The following is a 21,695-nucleotide window of genomic DNA, read 5'->3' on the forward strand; positions in this document are numbered from 1 at the left end:
CCTTTTAATCTATAGAAAATTTAAAGTCCAACTCATACTTACATAGTACTATCTGTTTTGCAGCTACCCACTAGTTCATCTCATGTTGATGGGGACACCTATGGTGCGCAATGGACAGCGAGGACATATGGACGGTGAGGACTTGTCTTTTGAACAACTTATGTGTTAGTAGCTGTCTTTTGTCTTCTGAACATGTATGGTTGAGCTTAGATAACTTATTAGTACAATGTTAGATGGTCTTAGCTAAAACCAGGACGTGGCATGTAACATGGCTGTACATGAATAACTTAGGAAGCATGTGCTGGTGGTACGATGGTGGTACAATGATTTGGTGGAAATTCTAATCTGTATGCTATAAATGTGTCTTATGCTGTTTGGTACATTTGTGCTTCTTGGAATCAGCTGGAAATCAATGAGAATGGTGTCATTTTTCTGTCAACAACCAATTTTCTTTGATGGTTCTATTGTGACAGAAAAATTACAAATACCTTGAAGGCCAACCTACATAGAAATAGTGTGGCGGCGATAGAAAAAGCTATACATTTCCTGAGGGCTGCCTGACAGAGTATTGTACGAAACCCATAGAGAAAATACTTATATCTTTGATGGGAAAACATTTAACTTGACGGTTTCCTAAACCCAAGGACGCATAATTTTTCTGTGAGCTTGCTGTCAAAATAATACCGTCGGAGATATCTTTCTGACAGGAAACTCAAAGGCAAAAAGAATTTCTTTGCCGAGCTATCCTTGACGGGATTTGCCTATTGGTTGCCCGACAGAATTTATTTCCCTGACGGTTTTTTCAGCTTCCTTGACGGTTTTTGAGCACACATGGATAATATGGTTTCCAGTAGTGATAACTGCATAAAATAATAAGTTTTTTTCTCTTCTGACCTTAAAACTTTTTCTACTCTCCACATACAACATCTAGTACTCCATGTTAGAAGTTGGTATATTTCTGGATCTATTTGCTATATTTAATTAATTTATTGCATTTCAAGGAATTTTTTGGTATAAGTCAAATTTGAACTGCAAGTGATTCAAATAATAGAATAAAATGAGTAGAAAAATGATATTTATGTTATTGAGTCCGGTGTGAGGCCTTACCCAGGAAAAGAAAAGAAATTTCGAACATCTTGTTCAGGAAACACGACCACGAACGTGTGGCCGAATGGTTTTTTAAATTTTAAAAAAAGCAAATGAATTCTGAAAATCATGAGATTTGTCAAGATCTCATGATATCATATATGGAGGCTGTGCTAAAAAATTGAGAATCTTTTGCACAATCTGTCATGTACGATGTTTATAAACTGAAGTATCTTAGAAGAAGAATCGTAGTGATGAGAAGGATTCGGTAAGATTTGGAGTCAAAGTGACGATCGAATTGGGGTTTGACTTCAAAACTTGTGTATAGGCAATAGAGAACATAGATTGATTCATGTGTAATTTTGTTGATTTTTTTGGATCCATTTGATAATTTTAATTTATTAAGTGCAATTATAGAATTTTAATTGATATAAATTGAATTTGAGCTATAACTGCATAAAATAATAAGTTTTTTCTCTTCTTACCTTGAAACTTTTTCTACTCTCCACATACAACATGTGGTACTCCATGTTAGGATTTGGTATATTTCTAGATCTGTTTGCTATATTTAATTAATTTATTGCATTTCAAGGAATTTTTTGTTATAAGTCAAATTTGAACTGCAAGTGATTCAAATAATAGAATAAAATAAGTAAAAAAATGATATTCATGTTATTGAGTCCGGTGTGAGGCCTTACCTAGGAAATAAAAAGAAATTTCGAACATCTTGTTCACGAAACACGACCATGAACGTGTGGCCGAATGGTTTTTAAATTCTAAAAAAAGCAAACGATGTCTGAAAATCTTGAGATTTGTCAAGATCTCATGATATCATACGTGGAGGATGTGGTAAAAATTGAGAATGTTTTGTACAATCTGTCATGTACGATATTTACAAACTGAAGTATCTTAGAAGACGAATCGTAGTGTTGAGAAGGATTTGGTAAGATTTGGAGTTATAGTGACGGTCGAATTAGGGTCTGACTTCAAAACTTTTTGTATAGGCAATAGAGAATATAGATTGATTCATGTGTAATTTTGGTAATTTTTGGGATCGTTTGATAATTTTAATTTATTAAGTGCAATTATAGAATTTTAATTAATATAAATTGAATTTGAGCTATAACTACATAAAATAATAAGTTTTTTCTCTTCTGACCTTGAAACTTTTTCTACTCTCCACATACAATATGTGGTACTCCATGTTAGGATTTGTTATATTTCTGGATCTGTTTGCTATATTTAATTAATTTATTGCATTTCATGGATTTTTTTTGTATAAGTCAAATTTGAACTGCAAGTGATTCAAATAATAGAATAAAATGAGTAGAAAAATGATATTCATGTTATTGAGTCCGGTGTGAGGCCTTCCCCGGGAAAAGAAAAGAAATTTCGAACATCTTATTCAGGAAACACGATCATGAACGTGTGCCCAAATGGTTTTTAAATTCTAAAAAAAGCAAACGAAGTCTAAAAATCATGAGATTTGTAAAGATCTCAAGATATCATACGTGTAGGTTGTGGTAAAAAATTGAGAGTATTTAGCACAATCTGTCATATACGATGTTTACAAACTGAAGTATCTTAGAAGAAGAATCGTAGCGTTGAGAAGGATTCGGTAAGATTTGGAGTCAAAGTGACGATCAAATTAGGGTTTGACTTCAAAACTTTTTGTATAGGCAATAAAGAACATAGATTGATTCATGTGTAATTTTGGTAATTTTTTGGATCAATTTGATAATTTTAATTTATTAAGTGCAATTATAGAATTTTAATTGATATAAATTGAATTTGAGCTATAACTGCATGAAATAATGGAATAATATTCGTAGAAAAATCAAATATATATTGTTGAGTGAATTTGACAAGATATTTTCAAAGTACATCGGAACAAATTTAGAAAAACACGTTATGGAAAAGAAGGAAAAGAAGGAAAATGAAAAAAAAACTAAGTTTGTCGAGTGCCCCTCATCTAACCCCCCCCCCACCGGCCTAACACACGCGTAGTGACAAAATGAAAAAAAAATGGATTTGCCGAGTGCCCCTGATCTGGCACACGACAAATCTGGTGTTTGTCGAGTGTAGTATCAGGGGCACTCGGCAAACCCCCCCTTATATGCACACCACCACCGACCGCACGCACACAAATAGCCACTGGCACACCCAGCGCCCCACGCCCGCGCCCGCCGTCCTCCCGCGCCTTGCTCCGTGCTGTGCTCCGCCACGACGTGGGCTGCGCAGCGACCTCCACCCCGGCTGCCGCGAGCCGCGTGTAGGCTGCTCCCAACGACCTCCGCCCTGGCCATCACGAGCCACGCCGCAGGCTGCAAGCGACGTAGGCGAGCTCCACCGTGGGTTGTGCATGGGAGAGGTCCGCCCCGGCCACCGCGAGCCGCATGGGCGAGCTCAACCCCGCCTACTGCAAGCCACGCAGGTGATCTCCGCCCCTGCCTCCGCCAGTTGATTATTGCTAGCTTTGCCTTGCAAGTCTACGTTCCGTTGGGGTTTGAACACAGCTCCTGCCGATAGTAATTCATGGATAGTTGGATACTACTATATTCAGATTCTGCATCTAGCTAATGCTTTACTGCCTGATGCTGCATCTCATATCTTTGATGGGGTCCAATCTGATTCATAATCCAGCACCTAGCTGTATATATATAGTGCTACTTTCACATATAAATTTCAAATTAGAATGCTAAATTTCACTTGCCATTGTAGAGAACACACTGATGCAATTGATTTCGGTTAACACGTATTAAATATGGTCCTTAGTCTTTGAACCAGAGGTGGTTACGCCTTATATACTGGGACAGAGGGAGTATTTGCAACTTGTTTGATATCAAATACCTGAGACTAGAAAATATGTACATTGAAATGGTATGGTTTAGCACACATAGTAATTTCACCAAAAGGTGCAGACCTGGCTATAGGTGATTGTTTGCACTAGTTCTTCTATGGTTTTTCCTTCTCTATTACAATTTTTTGTCTATTGTCATGCATTTAACCACTAGTTCGAAAGGCTATGTATGTGTAATTAATTAATACTATATATCATTAACTTCATTTAGCTAGCACTAGCAGCATGATTTCTACATACATATATATGCCCCACCCTGCCGCCGCCGTCTGCCGCTCCGTGCCTCGCCCTCCCGCTGCCCCCCACCTTCTCCCTACCATGGTTTTGCAAGGTATAAGCTGTGCATGTGGTTGTCGGCCATCATGCCGTTGGTTTGCTGTGTATGTGGTTGTCGGCCATCGTGCCATTGGTTTGTTGCAGGTTGTGGTTACCTCACCATGCAGGGGAGGTGCTACCGAAATTTATAATTGACACTATTATGTTCCTTTGTTGCAGGAGAGGCCATTGCAAAGATCGTTCCCCCACCGTCCTTGACTCGTCACTTTGCCCTATAGCAAGGTGAGGCATCCTACACCCCTCTTTCCATGTGATGTAAAACATAGGATGTTTGTATATCACATAACCTAGCTAGGCGTCTCCCATTCAAAAGAGATACGGTTGGAAATATGTAGATCTTTGCATATCTATAACCGTATTTGTTTCGAATTGTCCACGTTTTTTTAATAGCCGGAGGATGTGTAGATGGGGTTAGTTTCCATGTTCTACTCTGATCCGAGACAGAGTTTCGGTAGCATCTCCCTGTTGTTCTCCAGATACACAATCTCCATGCCAGGATGTGTATTTGGAGAACAGCGGGGAGGTGCTGCTGAAATTCTATCTTGGATAGGAGTAGACCATGGAAAGTAACCCCATCTACACATCCTCGGGTGGGATTAGGACCTATCTTCACCTATTAGATAGTTTAGGAACCTATAGATGCAATTGATTTTTATATTACTTGCTGATATGTTAGAGGATGGATGACCGTGAGTGGATGTACACGGGCCACTCTAGTCAAGGTTCGTTCACCAATGAATGGTTTGAGAAGATCGATGCTTTCTTGGAACTAGCATTTGCAAGGGTTAAAGGAGCACATGCACTTGGTGTCCCTGTAGCATTTGTGCAAACACACATCGACAAACAAAGGTAGTCATGGGTAAACATCTTTGCAAGAATGGATTTACGGCGGACTATACCTGGTGGATCTACCATGGTGAATCCGATTGTGTGAGAGACGAGGTCGTGAGACAATGCGTCGAGGATTATGATGCCGATGCTAGGGTAGGAGACATGTTAAATGACTATCATGAAGCACACTTCGATGAAGGACATAGGGAGGAGGAGCCAGAGCCAACCACAAAGGCGTATTACGATATGTTGTCTGTGGCATAGCAACCCCTTCACGGGCATGCCAAGGTTTCTCAACTAGATGCCATTGCACGCCTAATGGCCGTAAAGTCCAAATTTAGCTTGAGTCGAGAAGCCTTCGATGTTATGCTGACAGTTGTTGGTAGCCTGCTCCTGGATGGTCACATCCTACCAAAGAGCATGTATGAGGCACAGAAACTCCTTCGTGCACTTAAGATGCCATATGAGCAGATACATGCTTGTTCGAAGGGATGCATCTTATTTAGGAAAGAACATGCAGAAGCAAAGTACTGTGTGAAGCATAAATCATCTAGGTTCCTGGAGATAAACTTTGGTGATGGTCAGAAGAGGTAGCTCATTGTCCTCGTGAAGATCCTACGATACCTTCCATTCATACCGAGAATCCAACGGCTTTATATGACTGAGGAATCCATGAAATAGATGACATGGCACAAATACGGACGTCGATACAATCCTGAGAAGCTGGTGCATCCATCTGATGGTGAAGCATGGACAAGGTTTGATATGATTCATCGTGAGAAAGCTCTAGAGGCTCGTAATGTACGTGTTGCGCTGGCAACAGATGGGTTCAATCCTTATGGAATGGTGTTTGCCTCATACACTTGTTGGCCCATGTTCGTTATCCCTCTCAATCTCCCCCCTAGCATCCTCTTTCAACGATAGAACATATTTTTGTCGTTGATAATTCCTAAATACCCAGGGAATAATATGAGTGTGTACATGGAGCCTCTGATTGATGATTTGGTCCATGCTTGGGAGGAAGGGGTATGGACATACGACCGAGCTACAAAGGCAAACTTCAAAATGCATGTTTGGTACCAGTACTCCCTGCACGACTTTCCAGCGTATGGGATATTCTACGGTTGTTGTGTTCATGGGAAGTTCTCATGCCCAGTATGGAAGGTGTCTCTGATGTTCATTTGGTTGACAAAGGGTGGCAAGTATTCTTCATTCGACAAACAACGACAATTCCTCCCTCTTGACCATCCATTCAGACGAGACATCAAGAACTTTACGAAAGATGTAGTAGTTGAAGGCCCTGCACCCTAGATGATGATTGGTGCTGCGGTTCGTGCTTAGTTAGATGCTCTCGAGGTCAATGACCAAGGAGATCATTTTCTGGGATATGGTGAGGAACATGCATGGACTCACAAGTTGTGCTTGTGGAACCTCCCCTATTTTGATGACCTTCTATTTCCACATAATATTGATGTAATGCACACTGAAAAGAATGTCGCTGAGGCAATTTTTGGTACAATCATGGACATTCCTAATAAGACAAAGAATAATGTTAAGGCTAGAGTGGATCAAGTGAGGTTATGCAATAGACCAAAGCTAGACATGGCGCCTCCTAGAGGCGGGAAGTCATGGAGAAAGCCTAAGGCCGATTTCGTTCTGACGAGGGCCCAAAGGAGGGAAGTACTAGAATGGTTCCAAACGGAAGAATTGAAGAAATATATGAACTCATGTTTCATAGTTGCAAACCTCTTAATCCTGTTATATTCAAATGCCATTGGTTTGATCCAGAAGTAGTGAGGCGGACCCCTAATCTTGGGCTAGTCAAAATTCGACAATCATCCGTCTTACCAGGAGATGATGTCTACATTGTGGCTCAACAGGCCATGCAAGTTTATTATCTCTCATACCCGTGCCAAACTATAGACCGTCTTAAGGGTTGGGATGTTGTGTACAAGGTATCGCCACACGATAAACTACCTGTTCCAAACAATCAAGATTACAACATAGACCCCAACACATATGATGAAGAGTTCTTTCAAGAAGATGGGCTCGAAGGGAGTTTTGAGATAGACTTAACCAAAGCTCAGGGTATGGAAGTAGACAATGAAAGTGGTGCTAACGAGGATGCCGGAGATGAGGTTTAGAATGTGAAGGACTTAGAATTACTTCAGCGATTACATCTAAGCACTGACAGTGATGACGGCATTCCTCCTTCGGAGCATGAGGATGATTATATCGACATGCGTGATAGTGATGATGAGACTTATAATCCAGCTAATCCCGATCATGATGATTATTTCTAATACATGTATGATCCGTGCTAATTGATTTATTATTTGTCATACCATGTTATTTTCTAAGTATGTTTTGTTTATTTTGCATCTATTTTGATGTATTATCTGTGCTAATTGGTTTACTCTTTTGAATTGCAGGTGATTGAACAGTGGTGGGCGGTATGAAGAGGATAACGTCGCTTTACTCAAAAGCCACAGCAACATGTAAAGGGTCCGATGCAGCTGAGGGGTCCAGGAAGAGACCTTAGGGTAGACCCAAGGGTCGAGGGAAGGGTGGAAGCAAGACAAGGCCACCGTCGCCTGTACCTTCATCGCCGTCTGAGTTACCTTCCGCTCACTCATCCTCTGAGGAGGAGGAGGTACAGGTGGAGGAGGAGGCAGGGGTGGAGGAGGAGGAGGTAGGGGTAGAGGAGGAGGTAGGGGTGGAGGAGGAGACAAGGGGTACCTCTTACTCTACTTCATCGCATGTGTGGTTGTGAGGTCCCTCGACCCTCCCGAGGCAACCGATACCTCTTGAGAGACGCTCGCTGATTTGACCCGATGGAGGAGGAGGTACAGGTGAAGGAGGAGGCAGGGGTGGAGGAGGAGATAGGGGGTACCTCTTCCTCTACTTCATCACGTGTGTGGTTGCGAGGTCCTTCGACCCTCCTGAGGCGACCGATACCTCTTGAGAGACGCCCGCTGATTCAACCCGATGGAGACAAGTAAGTAACTTTAGATGTTATCACTAATGTTTCATTTGATATGTGCAAAATTACAATAGAAACTAATAATTTATCTTAATCACTTAGGTAGGGGTTGGAGGAAGGTCGATGGGGGTGATCACACACGCCATGTGAACGGCATCCTTGATCTTTTGATCAAGGAAAAGTTCCCTGGCCTGGTGCAGTTCGGCGAAACTATCGAGCCGGCCTACACATGGGCCCACTATGCCACCATCCCCGACACCCCTGATCGGGATGGCAGGGTATTCGACGATAAGGCGCAGCGTGTTTAGGCTGAGCTTTGGGTAAGTCTTTCTCGCACTACATTGCTCAATGCATTGCATTGATTGGACATTCTTGAAATAATTACTGGATACATCGCGTCTATATGCAGGATTTTCTTTAGATGCAAGAAGGGGTACGAGGCCAAGGTGGATGCTATGACTGACAAAGCCACCAAGAAACTCGTCAAGGACATGCACTATGAGGCGCGCATCTACGCCGTGATCCAATTTCATGCGGAAATTCTTAGAGTGAGGCTCCCTAAAAGTGAGGCAAGAACCATGATCCTAACCCTGGAACAATACCTGAAGGTAAATATAGAACATTAATACTTATTTTTCTGAGATTAATTACGCTTAATTTCATCTTCTTATATGTCATATACTTGATGACATAGGTCCCTCTGTGGTGGTGCGCCTACGATCTGCAGTGCTGGGCTCGGTTGGTGGAAAGGTGGTGCGACCCCGCATGGGAGGAGAATCACAACGCTTGCTGGGAGCGATGTTTGTTGATGCCAGGTGCGCCACACCATCAAGGCAACCTCAACCTCTCAGAATACACGGCTAGATGGGTACATGAATTCATTTCTTTATTCTAACGCTCAACTCTGCATAATTTCTAATCATATTGCTTTTTTTACAATCGGATGCACATGGTGGTGAGCCTTGCTCCTAGTTCATGGTATATGCTTTGGCCCGCAAGGGCAAAGCGATGGCCGACATCGCCTACAACTCGGAGGACCCACCCTCAGCGTACAGCAATGAGTCCGTCCATAGCCGCCTCGATGGATACACATCGATGGCAAGGGTGGTCCATGGCCCAGAGTATGATCCAACCGCCCATGACCTTGATGGAGAAGTGGTCATGAGGGTGGGAGGAGGCAAGAAGCATGGCTAGTTCTAGATTGGCGATGACACAATCGACAGGCCCAGTACTCCCACTCTCTCCTAGATTCGAGCACGGAGCACTCGTTCCAGCCCGACGATACGCCCACGGCTAGACTCTACACGGTTCTAGATGAACACACTCCAAGTTATTTCTATTTTATTCATCGTTCATTGATTTTTACATACTTTTGCATTGCATTGTGATATTGGGATGAAATATTATAGGCTCAGTTGGAACAAGAAACGAGGCGCCGGGAGGAGCTAGATGCGAAGATGGAGGCAGAGTGGCAGAGGGTGGAGGCAGAGCGGCAGAGGATGGAGGCAGAGCGGCTGTAGATGTTCGAATATATGAGGGGTGTTTACGCTGCAATCGGTCAACCTCCGCCACCGATGCCAGTCCCTCCTCCTCAACCTGCTCCAAATACTGTTTTAGGCACTATGAGTCACTTTACAACCTTATAATCACCGTTTCTAGTTTATGCAGAATAAATCTTACAAAGATGCCAGACACTAGAAACTTAATGACTAATGCTATATGTTTGTTACCAACTAGTACTTAAGCAATCATACTAGAGCACAATGCAATTGAGAAGATATTGCTGATAGTTGCAAGGGTTATACTAGTTAGGCAGCAGAGAGACCATACATGTTGTTCAATCTTGTCTCACACATGCAATCTCTTCTCCTTTGTGCAGAATCAATCGGCGGCATCGAATGAACCTCATGACCCAGCGTGGTCTAGTGGAACTCGTGGCCTAAGTGACTACTTGTGATTTTATTTGCATTTGCATTTGTGGATAACCTGTGACTACTTGTGACTATTTGTGGTTGTGAATGAACCTACTAGTGATTCTGAAGTTTATTTGCATTTATGTGTTGTCGATATGTCTATATGAACTGCATATGATGCTTATTGTGAACTATGTGTGATGCCTGTAATGTTTATTTGAGTGGGGTATGTTATACGTGACCGAACCATAAAAACTAGAAATTTATGGTCACTTTGCCGAGTGTTACACTCGGCAAAGAGGCCTTTTGCCGAGTGCCAAGGTAAAAACACTTGGCAAAGAGGAAACGTGGCCAAAATCTGTGCATTCTGGGACTAAAATGGCATCTTTGCCGAGTGTCCAATATTTGACACTCGGCAAAGATGACAGGTTTGCCGAGTGCCTAAAATTTGACACTCGGCAAAGAAGACATGCTTGCCGAGTGTCAGATACTGGACACTCGGCAAAGAAGCCAACATTTGTACGTTCTGGGCCAGTCTTTGCCGAGTGTCCAGTATGTGACACTCGGCAAAGAATTTAGGTTTGCCGAGTGCCCGGGATTTGACACTCGGCAAAGATGGCAGGTTTGCCGAGTGTCAGGTCCGGGACACTCAACAAACATGCTGTGACCGTCTCCACGCCGTCGCGTTATTTTTTTTTGCCGAGCGTCGGTTTCAGCTCTTGGCAAAGTATTTGCCGAGTGCCCGATAGAAAACACTCAGCAAAGAGATGTTTGTCGGCACTATAGATGTCATGTGCTGTTTGCCGAGTGTTTTGTGGGCTTTGCCGAGTGCCTGTGGCAGACGACAAAGTCACTATTTCCGGTAGTGAATATAGGAACGGTCCTTAAGTTAGGCACTATTAGATTCATGGTTAGCGGTTTTTCTTTTAGTTTTTGCAAAGGTATATCATTATGTATTGACAAATTGGATATATAATAATTGCTTGCTGTTGCAAGTTTATTAATTGTATTTTCTCTGCAGTGAAAAATATGTCATTGTATATGGTGTCAAGTGGTGGCCGGTGTTATAAATAAGTAGCCAATGTGATAAAATAATCAATATAAATGTGGTCTAAAATATTATTGATCACAAAACATGTGGTCGTTATTACTAAAGACATGGTCGTTAGTGCCTCATGATAGATGGTGTAACAATATTAACGATGAAAAATGTGGTCGTTGTTATTAGAAATGTGGTCGTTACAAGTCTAGTATCAACGACCACATATTGTTCGGTTGTTGAAAAGTTAACAATGGGAAATATTATGTGGTCGTTAATTGTATTAACGATGGAGCTTTTAACGACCATGGATGACCACACTTTTGTGGTCATTAATAACTTTTAACGACCACATTTAGACTTTTAACGACTACATATCCTGTCGTTAATACCACTTTTTCTTGTAGTGCACAACCGCTTGCTTCTTTCTTCTCCATGAGACAAGATTGCCTCCCACAAACACACAATAACCAGAGGTAGACCTCCTATCATCCCTGCTACTTGCCCAATCCGCATCACAATATGCCTCCAAATTCAGGTGCCCATTCTTCCTGGACCATAACCCTCTCCTAGGGGTTCCCTTCAGGTACCTTAAAATTCTATAGACCACCTCCATATGCCATGTTCTAGGGTCATGCATGTACCTGCTTACCACAATTATTGCATAGGAGACATCAGGTCCTATATGACACAGATATATCAATCTCCTGACCAATCTTTGATATTTTTCTCTATTAACTGGATCTCCAGATTGAGCAATGGTTTGATGATTTTTGTCAATAGGAGTACTACATGGCCGACATCCAAACATTCTAGTTTCTGTCAACTGATCAAGGACATATTTCCTTTTGAGAGAGAACAATCCCCTTAGGCGACCTAGCAATCTTAATTCTAAGGAAATACCGAAGTGGTCCTAGATCTTTTACCTCAAAGGCTCTTCCTAGATTCTCTTTCAAACATTTGATTTCCTCCACATCATCTCTAGTAATCACTATATCATCCGCATATACTGCCATAATGGTGACAAATGTCCCTCTATGTTTATAGAAGACTATATGATCACCATTGCATTGAGTGTATCCCATATTACAAACTGCTCTCCTAAATCTATCAAACCACGCCCGAGGTGATTGCTTTAGCCCATATAGTGACTTCTTAAGTCTGCACACCTTTCCCACAGTCTAGCTATTTGCAAATCTAGGTGGGATTTCCATGTAGACTTCCTCCTATAGGTCACCATGAAGAAATGCATTCTTTACATCCATCTGATGAAGAGGCCAACCAAAATTAACTACACAAGAGATTGAGGTTCTAACAATACCCATTTTCACCATAGGAGTCAAGGTCTCATCATAATCAATCACATATGTTTGACTATACCCTTTTGGAACCAATCTTGCTTTGTATCTATCCACCTCTCCTTTTGGATTCTGCTTCACAGTGAAGACCCACTTACAACCCACTGCCTTCTTCCCTTTTGGAAGTTGGACCAATTCCCACGTCTTGTTTTCTGAAGAGCATACATCTCTTCTTTCATTGTTGTATTCCACTTAGGATCCTGTTTTGCACACTTCTAGTCCCTTGGAATAGGCACCATTTGTAAAGATGCAACAAATGCTCTATATGCAGGTGAAAGACAAGAATATGAAAGGAAATTGGCAATATCATGATCTGTACTAAGATGCTCAAAGCCATAATCAACATGAGGTTTTCCAAAATTGGGTCTAGTATCTCTACGTTGTGCAAGAGGTAGCTCTACATGTTCATAGGTAGGAAAAGCATTACCACTTGACCCAAAGTGGGTCGAGGAGCTCGATGGAGAGAGATCCGAGGAGAGATTTGGGACTAGCGAGTTAGGCTGCTATGGCTGTGGTGAACTAACTTGTTCCCCTGACTTCTAAACTGCCTCCTTTGATACACTATTGGTTCTTTGGCAACTGTCTCCCCATTCTTTGTCCCCATTTCATTTGTAGAACACAGGTTTGTCCCAACAATCTCATCTTCACTCCTTTCAACAATCATCACCTCATTCCCAACAACAATCACCTCTGCATTCCCATCGACATCAGTCCTCATATCCCCAATAGTATCCTGATCTAGCACCTCCTGAGACATAGGCACATCCATTGGGCAAGGGATAGTCCCAACAATCACTTCTTTTTGAGTCCCCCTTCATTTTGCAAACAACCATTCTCCCCCTCTCTACTGTCACTCTCAGTGACTAAAGAGAATTCCTCCAAAAATGGATCAAGATCCCATGGTTTTGTATAGTATGGTTCAAACTCACAAAACGTCACATCCATACTCACAAACAATGTCTTTCCAATAGGGTCCCAACACTTGTATCCCTTTTGTGTAGAAGAATATCCAACAAAGACACATTTCACCGCCTGAGGATCCAATTTTCCTACTGAAGGTCGATGGTCCCTAACAAAGCAAACACAACCAACTACCTTGGGGGTACTTTAAACTCTCGTTGTCCCAATAAAAGCTCAGCAGGTGATTTCATACCAAGAATCCTAGATGGCATGCGATTGATTAAATATGCTACTGTCAGCATAGCCTCACTCCAAAGATATTTAGGCACATTCATTTGAAATATCAGTGACCTTGCTACCTCCAACAAGTGTCATTTCTTCCTCTCAGCTACACCATTCTGTGGTGGGGTATTAGGACAGGTAGTTTGATGTATAATTCCATGATTCGAAAGGTATGCCGCGAATAATTTGAATCTTGGCATTAAATTGATTTGCAACCAACTTATGAAAATTTTGAAAGCATCGAAGAACTTCATGCTTACCCCTAAGCATGTAAATCCATGTCATACGGGTATAGCAGTCAATAAAGGTGACAAACCACTTAAATCCACTTAAAGATGTAACTGAGCAGGGACCCCAAACATCAGAGTGAATTAACATAAAAGGTTCATAACTACGAAGACCAATACTAGGATAAGTTGATCTTGTATGCTTCCCCAGTTCACAGGTATCACACACAAGTTTGGTTCTAACCACATCATTAAAAGCATCAAGATACAATTTATTCAAGCTTTCAAAAGGCTCATGTCCTAACCGATAATGAAGCAAGAAGACCTCCCTCTCCTGTGCTCCAATAGCTGCTGCCAATGCTGACTCTGCCTGGTTGATAAACCACAGCCCATTACGCCTGACTCTAGTCCCAATCACTCTCCCCATCCTCTTCTCCTGAAAGTTACAAAGATTTTCATCAAATGTAACAATGCATTTGAACTGATCAACAAGTGAACTAATAGAGAGGAGATTGACTGGGAAGGAAGGAACATGCAAAATAGATGATAAACAAAGTGATGGAGTACACTCTATAGATCCTACACCATGAATGTGTTGGGAGGTGCCATCAGCAGTTTGAATAGTCTCAGAGTGGGAATGTGGAGTGTATGTTTTAAAGGAACTAGATATGCATGTGACATGCTTGGAAGCTCCTGAATCAATGACCCATTCTATGTTATGCCTATATGTAGATGCAAGTGCCTCTGCCTGAGTACCTTTGCCCAAGTGGGCATAGTTCGCAAAGTTACCAAAGTGACTAGTGGTAGCAATCATAGGACCAGCTGGAGTAGTTTTGGAGATCTCAGATGATTTGATCTTCTGCCATTGTTCCCACTGCTTGACCTGCTCCCTAGTCAAGGTGAGAGATGGAACCTCCTCTATGGTAGCAACATTGGCTTGAGAACCACCACGGCCTCTGCCACAACCCCCTGCACGACCTCCTCCATGGCCACCACGGCCACTTCCTTGATCACCACGAGCACCACCACGACCTCCACTCCTACCACCATAGTTTTTAGGTAGAGGACAATTGTAGCTCAAGTGTCCCTTCTCTCCACAGTTGAAGCACTCCCTCTCCGCCACTGTGGCATAGGTCGGCTTTATAGGATTGTTACTACTCATCATTCGAAGTCTGCCCTCCTCAATGACCATGGCTGACATAGCCTCCTCCATGGTAGGTAGACTATCCTGGTGACAAAAAGCATCCCTCCTGCTCTCAAACTCAGGATCCACTACAAGAATCCTGTTAATCCATGATGGAAAATTTTCGTCACGGATCACTGAAAAACCGTCAGTAAACAGCATCTGTGATGGTTTCAGAAATCATCACGGATTGAGCATCATGGATTGACATTCGTGACGGTTTGTCAAAAACCATCACGGATTAACATAAACGGTGACGGTTTTAAACCGTCACGATAGAGCCTGAGGCCTAGTTAGTCCAGCCCGAACCCATTTCCTGTGACGAAAAATAACCGTCACGAATCAATTGCCACATCAAAGATACACCAGCTCATTTGTTAACAGGCCAGAATCAAAGATGGGCCAAGTTTGGCCCAATTTCAGCCATTTTCGCATCAATTTTTCAGCCATTTTCACAGGCCCATTTCAGCATATTGCAACCCAAATTCATCACTAATTTTTAGCCCACTTTTCAGTCCACTACTACAGCACATATAGCCCATATACACAGCCCATTTTTGAACATTCAGCCCATATACACAGCCCACACACAGCTCAAATAATTATTGTTGCAACAATATACACAGCCCACACATTAAATAAAATAATACACAGCCCACGCATTAAATAAAATAACTCATATTTCCATCCAACAATATATCACATAAATTTGCAACCAACATCAGATTACAAGTATTCATCCAACAATAGTTAACATACGGAAGTGCATACAGCCATATAGTTTACCATGGCATAAGCCAACAACACAGAATGCATAGAAGCCCAGCAGCTTGATGCATGTAGCAGCAACAGCAAAATGCGAGCAGCAGCAACAAAATATATACCACCATGTATCGCTTAACTTAGTCGAAATTGACTTGACACAAGTTAGCAGCAGCAAAATGCATCAAGTTAGTGGCAAAAGATATGCACCATGCACGTCTTAACTTGGTCGAATTTGACTAAGTAAAAGGTTAAGTTTTGCTTCTATCTCAGATTGACTCCTCTTCATCTCCTCTCGGTCAATAATCCTTGCCTGCTCAGATTCTTGCACTTTATTTGACAAATCAACCACTTGTACACGAAGCTCAGCATTGGTCTTTTTTTCCGCTTCCAGTTCAGCGCTCTGCTCATTGGAAATACGCCGGGCATTCTGGTACCCCACATTCTGCAAGAACTGATTCTTCTTGGTGTTCTCAGCAAGCACATCAGCAACAACTTGAGCCGCAGACTTAAGTTCTTCACCTTCTGTTGTTGTAGATAGCTTGTTTTCCATCTGAGTCTAGCAAACAAGTAGCAAAGATGGTTGATGTTGAGAGAATTAAAAATACAAAGATCAAAGTCTGAAAATTATCTTACAATAGCCTCTTGTACAATAGGGGTGTAGCATTTTTTTTTGCTGTAGTGGCACTCCTTGAACAAATCAAATGCATTAGGTTCTTCATCATTATATTTGTCATCCTGAGAACAACATATATGCATTAGGTCCGGCATGAATTAAGATGTTACAAAATTTTGGACAGCTACTATTCAACTAAAAATCTAGAAGAACATGTTCAACTATAAATAGGATTAACCTGAATAGTTACTGTTCAACTAAAAATCTGGAAGAACATGTCCAACTAAAAAGACAGTTGCGGTTACAATAACAGCAGTAGCTTATTACAATAGCACCAGTAGCTTGTACCAAATTATACAAAGACAAATCTAAAAAATAGCAGCAGTAGCTTGTTACAATAGCATATGCAGCAGCATGTTACAAATAGCTTAATATGGTGGTTAATAGCAGCAGAAGCTTAATATTTTTTTTATGACAAAGGAACCTTTATTGATTAGCAGCAAGCTGCTGCAACAAGGGAGAACCACTCCTGGTTTACATCATACAAAGCCTCATGAAGAGGACATCTACAAATATGTTCGAAACTGATACATGTGAAAACAGCAAGGCTACAATTATCTGGTGAGGCTCTAAAGGCTTGGGAAGATAAAATATGCTTAATATTGTCATCACAAGAGCACAGCATGTTAAAAACACAATATTCTGTAAACTTATCCTTACATTAGAGCAGCAGCATGACAAGTAGTTGTGTTCTTACATAAATCAATACATCTCAAATTCCCTTATGTAAAGTGAGAAAACATTTCAGCAATATGAAAATTATTGATGAGCTTCATATAGAGAGCTTTATCCCCCAGCATGCTTAAGTAACAGTTGCATACATTTATTTATAAGGTGTTTAACATGGCTCACTTACCAAATTCTCAACATGAACCATGTAGGCACGGGATCCGGTTGTGTGATGGTACTTAACTTTCCCTCGGTTGTCTTTGTTCTTTTGACACGTCTCCTACATCAAAGATAAAAAATGCATGTAAGGTTGGTGATAGATTAGCATGTACAAGGCATCATTTTGGTTTTTCAGAGAAAACATACCATCTTTTTGGGACTCTTCCATGATTCTAAAAGTTTAAGCCACTGTTCATCAGTCATGCATTTGACAGGAGAAGTTTTTGTAACCAAATGTAGTGGAAAAGGATCAAAATATTCTGCCTTCAGCCTGTATCTTTGTTGGCGGACCACAGATTGCATCATCTCAATACAACCCTTTTTAACTGTGTTATCCTCTGTGTTTATGTCAAACTTGGCCTAATTGAATGGAAGAACATGTGCAGAAAAGAATATCAATTCAGTAACTTATGGCATAAAACAACAAACAATGGTTCTTATATTGAGACTAAATGTGGAAGGGGCCAAAGAATGTATGTACCTTTAGTTTTCCTAAGAATAAATCAACATACGCAGATGCAGGTTCTTTCTCTTTTGGTTCTTTCTCGTTTGGTTCTTTCTCTTTTGGTTCTTTCTCCTTTGAACTTGATGCAGGTTTTTTCTTGTATAGCTTCCAATGCGGGAGTATACGCAGATGCAGGTTCTTTCTCTTTTGTACCTTCACTATTGCATTCCAAATAAGATAATCGAGTTGCTGAAAGTAACATAAACAGATCCAAACTCTATAGTTGTAGAGCTGATCAAGGTCGAGAAAGTAGATAGCTACAGCTATTGTTGTTAAAGAATAGCTTATGTTGTTGATATGAAAATCAAGGCTGCCAGCTGCCAGAACAAATTGTTGCTCACTAACGATAGGCTAACTTGCTGCACTAGAACAAATTCAGAGCAAAAGCCAGGCTCGCACTAGAGAAGAAACTACAGAGCTGTCGACAGAGACCCAGCACAACCAAGAAATCAAGAGGAGCTAAAGCTGCAGGTGCTGGTTTGCACCGAACAGCAGCTTTGAGAGAGCACGCCCAGGCGCCCAACACCAGAACATACACCGGTCAGAAGCACAGAGCAAAGACAGCAGCTTGAGTGCTAGAGAAAATTGACAAACTGACCAAATCAATTCCAATTTCTCTTCTACTTAAGCTAAATTGGCACAATAAATTATGTAACAAAGAAGAAAGCATCCTCAAGCAATGCTTTTTATATGCATGCCAATCATAGACTGATAATATTATGTTAGTCATTTATATTTATCTGGCAGGATTGTTTATCAAATATTCCCTTAGCATATGTGTTAAAAATAAAAGTGCAAAGGCAAACACAAGCTGCAGACATGAAGCAAACAATTGCTTTTCATAGATAAATTACTTGCTGCCTTAACTCAAACAATAGTAGCCTAAGTTCATCACTCCAATACACTAAGTCCCTACAGTTAAGAGCCATGAAAAAATGCTAACCACCTTTTCTAATGTAAAACACACGGGCTCTAACCAGATTACTTCAAACCTAGTACCATTTTCATATAAAATAAAACTTCTATGCTGAAATCTGTCTCATGTAACCTCAACTTTTCCTGGAAACAAAAGAGCAAGTTGGATAAATACTAAATAACAGACCCTACTTAAGGTCATATAGACTATAGATGACATTATTCTTCAAATCATAAAGAAATCAACAAATTACTACTTGGAACTCCTAAGTAGCCCTACACAATTGTTACCCAATCTTTTAGGTGCCAGACAGATTAGACGGAGGAAAGTGCCTGTGCACAACAGCAATATATCAACGCCATTGCCATGAGCGCACCTAACAGCCAGCACCAACATGCCTTTTCGATTCCCCCTCCTATGGTGCACCTGCAACAAATCCAACCCGGCCCCAAGCACCACCGCTCAAATCTGACCCAAAAATCGATTGCAAGAGAACGAAGTGCTGCTCACCTGGGAGCTGATGGCCAAGAGGAGAGACGCAGGGGCCAGCCAAGGCCAAAGTAGATCAGAGCCACCACTGTCACCAGAATCCCCATGGTCATCCCACTCAGATCCACCTGCGCGTGTTGCTGCTGCACTTCCATACGCTCTCGCCTAGGGTTTCGGTGTAGCGACCTCGGGCATGGGTGTGCGGGCACGCAGGCGCACAACGGCAAGCCTCCGCCGCTCCGAGGGCCGGGGTGGAGCGCCGCCCTCGGCCTCCTCCATGCTGGGATGGTCGTTGTGCCAGGGGATGGCTGTGCCCGGGGAAGAGAAGGGAGGCAGCGTAGATGGGAGAGGGTTGGGAGCGGCGGCCGGCGGAGAGGAGGGGCAGCTGTTGTTAGGTTAGGCCTCTGTATATGCAAGCGGGTTTTGGATATGGGCTGGATATCCTAGGTTGCAAATCCTGTTAGTGACGTTTCCTGAATCCGTCACAGTGAATCCGTCACGGATTAAAGGATTTCTTGTAGTGATCCAAGTTCCTCAGAAAGTGAGTCACCCTCCTGTTCTCTACCCACTTCTGAACATATTGGGCATCCTGTGGATCTCTCATATGAAGTGGAGCATAGTGGTCCAGCTCTCCCCACAAGTACTGCAACTCACTAGCATATTGCTCCACTGGTCGCCCTGCTTGTTTCACTGCATCGGCCTTATTTTGAATTTCCATCATCACCATCACATTTCTTCGCCTGGAATACATGTTACTCAGGGCTTTCCATATTTGTGCTGCAGTGTGCATAGCTTCCACCATTTTACTAACAGATGGTGACATGGATGCCAATAATCACGCCACTATGGTAGAGTTTGTCGTACGCCAAACTCTCCACTCAGGGCTAAGCTTGTTAGCCGGCTCAACACAATCCTTCGCCAGATAGTGCTCTACCCCTTTTCCTCCTAGAAGCACCTGTACTCTTCTAGCCCAACTCAAGTAATTTTTACTTCCCTCTAGCTTCACATCGTTTGGCATTAGTTCCAGCTTCAGCTCAGGTGGCCTGGAACCAATCATGCCCATCTCCAGGAGCTCCAAATCATAGACCTCATATTACTTTTCATCTCACTCTTGGTAATTAGTGGATCACCTCCGCCATTACTACCACTGTTATGCTCACCTGATCCCTTCGTTGCCTCCTGATCTGCCGCTTTCCTCTTTGCTTGCTCCTCCAGATCCATCTCCTCTTTGGATCAGGCCTCTCCCCAAGCACCGAAACAACACAAGCAACCAAATCGCCACAACCCACTCACAAGGAGCAAGACTTTCACTTTCACCTTCACCAAATCCCAGCTCCTCAACAGCAGCACCACACAGCAGCACTTCAACAGCAGTCCTCACCTTCTCTCCTCTCCAACCTCAATCAGTGAGCACCACGCAACAACAATTAGTACGACCACGCAACAGCACTTCCACCTTCTCTCCTTATTCTTCAACCACAGCAGGTGCTCCTCCTCCTCTTCATAGATATAGCAGAGCGGCGTGCTCCTCCTCTGCTCAGCCGCCTGCCGCAGGGCCCACGCGCGCCGCCCGCTCCTGGCCTGCGAGCGCACCTGGCTCGCCCGTGCAGCCCTCCGCGCGTCCAAGCCGTTCGCGCTGGCCGCTCCACTCGCGCGCAGGGCCGCGCTGCCTCCACGCGCCGCTCCGCTCGCGCCGTGCGCTCGCCGCCTCCACGGGCGCCGGAGCTCGCGCCAGCCGCAGCGCGCTGCCGCCGCAGTCGGCCCTCGAAACCCTAACCATGGCTCTAGATACCATATTGGATTTGGGGAAAATCTCACTGTGTGTGTCCAGCACACACACTCTCTCTATTCATTTCATCCCATTCTTACAAAAGAGTCCTCCTACAATCTACTATTTACACCAACAATCCACATCTGGGTTGCCCAAACTGAAGAAGACATCATCATGCTACCACCCATCTTCTCTTTTACCGATTTTATTTTGCACCTAGAACTTTCACTTTTAATCTTTCCAGTGTCCATCTGTCCATGCTATTGATGAGGACATGTCTGTTGGAACCGGTGGTGACCACCGAGTTCACAATCTTGGAGCTGGCTTACAGCCGGCCTGGCTCGTTACCACGAGCCTGCGCTCCCACAGGTCCCAGGTCCACCGGAGCTGACAACATATAAGACCTTTGGGCCTTTCCAACCCAAAAGACTAGCCTGATAGGTGAGGGTTCTCCCGCCTTATATGTTGTGCTCTCCCACCATCGCTACACGATGTGGGACTAAACCCCAACAATCTCCCCCTTAGTCACACATCGGGGTGCCCCCGCCATGATGTGACGCTCAAGATTTTTTTCATCGGGTTTAGCTTTTTCTGACCTCGGGTTTAGTCCCACATCGTGTAGCAATGGTGGGGGAGCACAACATATAGGGCGGGAGAACCCTCACCTATCAGACTAGTCTTTTGGGTTGA

General features: G+C 42.8%; 2 protein-coding genes across 2 annotated transcripts; both read right to left on the reverse strand.

The window, feature by feature from the left end:
- Window positions 1–14,219: 14,219 nt before the first annotated feature.
- Window positions 14,220–20,447, reverse strand: LOC136532757 (uncharacterized). The gene is made up of 3 exons (XM_066525350.1): window positions 19,763–20,447; window positions 14,572–15,087; window positions 14,220–14,251 (listed from the first exon to the last, which is right to left on the reverse strand). Exons 1-3 carry the CDS (start codon window positions 20,055–20,057, stop codon window positions 14,220–14,222), a joined length of 843 nt encoding a protein of 280 aa, XP_066381447.1. The 5' UTR covers window positions 20,058–20,447.
- LOC136532758 (uncharacterized) lies at window positions 15,698–19,384 on the reverse strand. Its single transcript, XM_066525351.1, has 6 exons — window positions 19,256–19,384; window positions 17,806–17,982; window positions 17,472–17,684; window positions 17,293–17,385; window positions 16,397–16,498; window positions 15,698–16,319 (listed from the first exon to the last, which is right to left on the reverse strand). Exons 3-6 carry the CDS (start codon window positions 17,628–17,630, stop codon window positions 15,981–15,983), a joined length of 693 nt encoding a protein of 230 aa, XP_066381448.1. The 5' UTR covers window positions 17,631–17,684; window positions 17,806–17,982; window positions 19,256–19,384; the 3' UTR covers window positions 15,698–15,980.
- Window positions 20,448–21,695: the final 1,248 nt, after the last annotated feature.

The sequence above is a fragment of the Miscanthus floridulus genome, unplaced genomic scaffold (assembly GCF_019320115.1).
Source record: "Miscanthus floridulus cultivar M001 unplaced genomic scaffold, ASM1932011v1 fs_699_1_2, whole genome shotgun sequence".
NCBI classification, from domain to species: Eukaryota; Viridiplantae; Streptophyta; class Magnoliopsida; order Poales; family Poaceae; genus Miscanthus; species Miscanthus floridulus.

What these genes read in the sequence shown, in the direction of transcription:
- LOC136532758 (XM_066525351.1), bottom strand. Translation starts at nt 17,630, where the DNA reads ATGATGCAATCTGTGGTCCGCCAACAAAGATACAGGCTGAAGGCAGAA. An exon ending in GGAAGAGTCCCAAAAAGATG is followed by an intron (nt 17,386 to 17,471) that starts GTATGTTTTCTC and finishes TCTTTGATGTAG; the next exon opens with GAGACGTGTCAAAAGAACAA. An exon ending in TGGTTCATGTTGAGAATTTG is followed by an intron (nt 16,499 to 17,292) that starts GTAAGTGAGCCA and finishes TGTTGTTCTCAG; the next exon opens with GATGACAAATATAATGATGA.
- LOC136532757 (XM_066525350.1), bottom strand. Translation starts at nt 20,057, where the DNA reads ATGTCACCATCTGTTAGTAAAATGGTGGAAGCTATGCACACTGCAGCA. An exon ending in GACTCACTTTCTGAGGAACT is followed by an intron (nt 15,088 to 19,762) that starts TGGATCACTACA and finishes GGATTCTTGTAG; the next exon opens with TGGATCCTGAGTTTGAGAGC. An exon ending in CTATGCCCACTTGGGCAAAG is followed by an intron (nt 14,252 to 14,571) that starts GTACTCAGGCAG and finishes TGTAACTTTCAG; the next exon opens with GAGAAGAGGATGGGGAGAGT.